The sequence below is a fragment of the Limulus polyphemus genome, unplaced genomic scaffold (genome assembly GCF_000517525.1).
Source record: "Limulus polyphemus unplaced genomic scaffold, Limulus_polyphemus-2.1.2 Scaffold5259, whole genome shotgun sequence".
NCBI lineage: Eukaryota > Metazoa > Arthropoda > Merostomata > Xiphosura > Limulidae > Limulus > Limulus polyphemus.
Window position 1 is genome coordinate 29,343 of NW_013670869.1, and position 3,124 is coordinate 32,466.

Sequence of the window (3,124 nt, forward strand, 5' to 3'; positions counted from 1 at the left end):
ATGTATAAGTTGTTCGGGTTTTCTCAATACTTAAAAAAAAAGACGTCATTAATTTCTTGACGACCTATTATTTTTGAATCTGAATATATATATATATATATATATAGCCTGAAATTATACCTGCTTAATTCTCTTTTTTCTAAATTTTGATATCGTTTCGTGAATTGATTAAAATACACCATATATGCCCGTAGGTCACCGATTATCTTCTTAATGATAAACGTTTAATGCAAGATGATGAGCTGTACCAACTGTCCCTCTGCTTAGAACCACGCCTCAGTTCCAAGATTGTTCACCCACCTAGTACATCGGCCTTTGGCAGTCCCCGAAGTTGAAGCTTCGTCGAAGTTTTTTGTTCCTTCTGAATTAAAGTTGGCCCCAACTGTGTGGTATGCATTGAACTGGAGAGAAAAGTCTGAGTTTCTGTGGTGCTGCATGGCGTCGATCACCGAGAAACCTCCAGGTTCTCAATGAACTTATGAATCGTTTTTTTTTTCAAAAGTTACATAGGGGGATCAATAAATATTTATGGATTGTTTTCCGAAAGCTACAAAGGGGATCGATATCTTTATGGATCATTTTCCAAAAGTTACAAAAGGGGATCAATATCTTTATGGATCGTTTTCCGAAAGCTACAAGGGGGATCGATATATTTATGGATCGTTTTCCAAAAGCTGAAAAGGGGGGGATCGACATCTTTATGGATCGTTTTCCAAAAACTAAATAGGGGGATCGATATCTTTATGGGTCATTTTCCAAAATTTACAAAAGGGGAACGATATCTTTTTGGAAATTTTTTCAGGGGTGTTCTGTGAATGTGCCAAATGTAAAAAACAAAACAATATTTATATGTAGTACAGTTTATGTTTTAACTTTTCACAAAATTCTTGTTCACACGTACACTTTATGAGTAAAAACTTAGTGATGTATTATATTTACAAAATCATAGTTATATGGTTAACCGGATCAAAATCAAAAATGGCACTATAGTAAACTAAATTAAATAAAAGTGAAATGTGATTAACATGTAATGTTGAGGCACCAATAATTATTTACTTTACGATATGTCAAAACTGTTTGTAATTTATAAAAAAGACCACAAGTCCTCACTTGAAAACAAAGTTGTTGGTAGATTATTCAATTATATTATTTCTATTGTTATTTGATTATTATTGTATATAAACACGAGAAACATTTTTTTCTAGCTCCTTGTTTTTGTGTTGGCATGAACTTTTAAATTTTTTCTGTGCGTTGTCTCAATCTCTGTGTATTTATTAAAACAATTAATATCACGTATTGATAGTGAATGGCAGTCGTATTAATCTAAGTATTAAGCCTAAACTTTCAGATTATATGACAGGCTCGTATTTTACTTCTTGGTCTATTTTATTGTCTGGTATTGTGTGGCATACCTCTGGAAGGAACCACTTCCGGTTTCTTAAAATTGTTGACTGTTAACGCCATTTTTTTGTGATGCGACAAACGCTCACCAGCCGGCTCTTAATGCCAGATTTTGTGATTTTCTTTTTCATTGTTATATCGTGTTCTGATTATTGTGTACTCTTGTGCCTTCTCTCTCTCTACTGTCTCAGCTGATAAAGCTGTCATTGTTTTCCTGACGATCTGCCAGTATCATCAGATCAGTAGGACCAAAAGAGGCCTAACAATTATCAATCTCATTTAGAACGTCCGGTTAACGAAAAACAACACTCATTTTATTGGTCACATCTTTTCCAATAGAGGTGTCAGTTGGTTGTTGTTATTAAGGGTTTTTTCTGAACTTTTAATTTTTGTACAGTTTAGTCTGTTAGATATTTGGTTCTGGTTCTAATTGAACAGTTTAGTCCGTTAGATACTTGGTTCTGGTTCTAATTGAACAGCTTAGTCCGTTAGATACTAGGTTCTGGTTCTAATTGAACAGTTTAGTCCGTTAGATACTAGGTTCTAATTGAACAGCCTTTGAAGCTCTAGGTTTTTGAGAGATAACAATACAACACGAGAGTCTGGAGACTAGACCCAGAAACTTAGCCTGTGGCCTACAAACCTCTTGGGTTCCGTGATCATTCTATGGGAAGAGGGGGGGGGGGTCCACGACGGTAAAGTTCGAGTTTGTTTAAAATAAATTAATGTTTCATTTTGAAAATTTCATTACTTTAAATATTAATTCGTTTCAGCACCACATTTATACAAAGTAGGATCAAATTCTGGGTATATAGGGGGTCCTCGAGATTGTCTTTGGTTCGCTTCACAATAGATCTTGGGCAGAAATCACGATAATTTTGGACTTTCGACAAGCTTTTAATGCTTCCATAACGCTTTTCGAAGCGACTGTCTCTCTCTCACTAGATACTAGATATATATATATATGAATATAAATTGTTCTATGAGCAAACTAAGTTTGGATCCACAGATAATCGCAGCACAGGGCATATGTCACGTGCGATTTGATTACTTAGACAAGTTCATTTAAAAAAAAAGGACTTATTGATTTTTGGAAAAATATAACATAATTTATTTGATTTTAGCCTCTTTGAATGGTAGTGGCTTTTATACTTTATCCCTCCTATTTGAAGTGTATTGACTTGAAAGAGTTAACACAGATGATATATAGAATGCCTGGATACTCGACTATGTCTAGGTTATGATTATAACACCAATGTCTGGAGACTGGACTGTGTCGAGATCAAAACAGGCGATGTTATAACCCCAGTGTCTGGAGACTGGGCTGTGCCGAGATCAAGACAGGCAATGTTATAATACCAATGTCTGGAGACTGGACTGTGTCGAGATCAAAACAGGCGATGTTATAACCCCAGTGTCTGGAGACTAGGTTGTGTCGAGATCAAGACAGGCGATGTTATAACCCCAGTGTCTGGAGATTGGGTTGTGTCTAGATCAAGACAGACGATGTTATAACACCAGTGTCTGGAGACTGGGTTGTGTCTAGATCAAGACAGGTGATGTTATAAGACCAGTGTCTGGAGACTGGGCTGTGTCTAGATCAAGACAGACAATGTTATAACAGCAGTGTCTGGAGACGGGGCTGTGTCTAGATCAAGACAGACAATGTTATAACAGCAGGGTCGGGAGACGGGGCTGTGTCTAGATCAAGACAGACGATGTC

At 36.4% G+C, this 3,124-nt stretch overlaps 1 protein-coding gene and 1 long non-coding RNA gene across 2 annotated transcripts in view; both read left to right on the plus strand.

Moving 5' to 3' along the window:
• LOC106472342 (ras-specific guanine nucleotide-releasing factor 1-like) overlaps positions 1 to 1,114 on the plus strand; it is a gene marked incomplete at its 5' end in the record, with an annotated part of 29,901 nt that extends 28,787 nt beyond the window's left edge. Inside the window, one exon of the mRNA XM_022400938.1 lies at positions 195 to 1,114. Coding sequence (XP_022256646.1) covers positions 195 to 335 — 141 coding nt within the window. The remainder of the gene's footprint in view (positions 1 to 194) is intronic.
• A 28-nt stretch (positions 1,115 to 1,142) lies between these two features.
• The window catches only part of LOC111089113, a 4,398-nt gene continuing 2,416 nt past the window's right edge, over positions 1,143 to 3,124 (plus strand). Inside the window, exon 1 of the long non-coding RNA XR_002613451.1 lies at positions 1,143 to 2,957. This is a non-coding gene — a long non-coding RNA (uncharacterized LOC111089113). The remainder of the gene's footprint in view (positions 2,958 to 3,124) is intronic.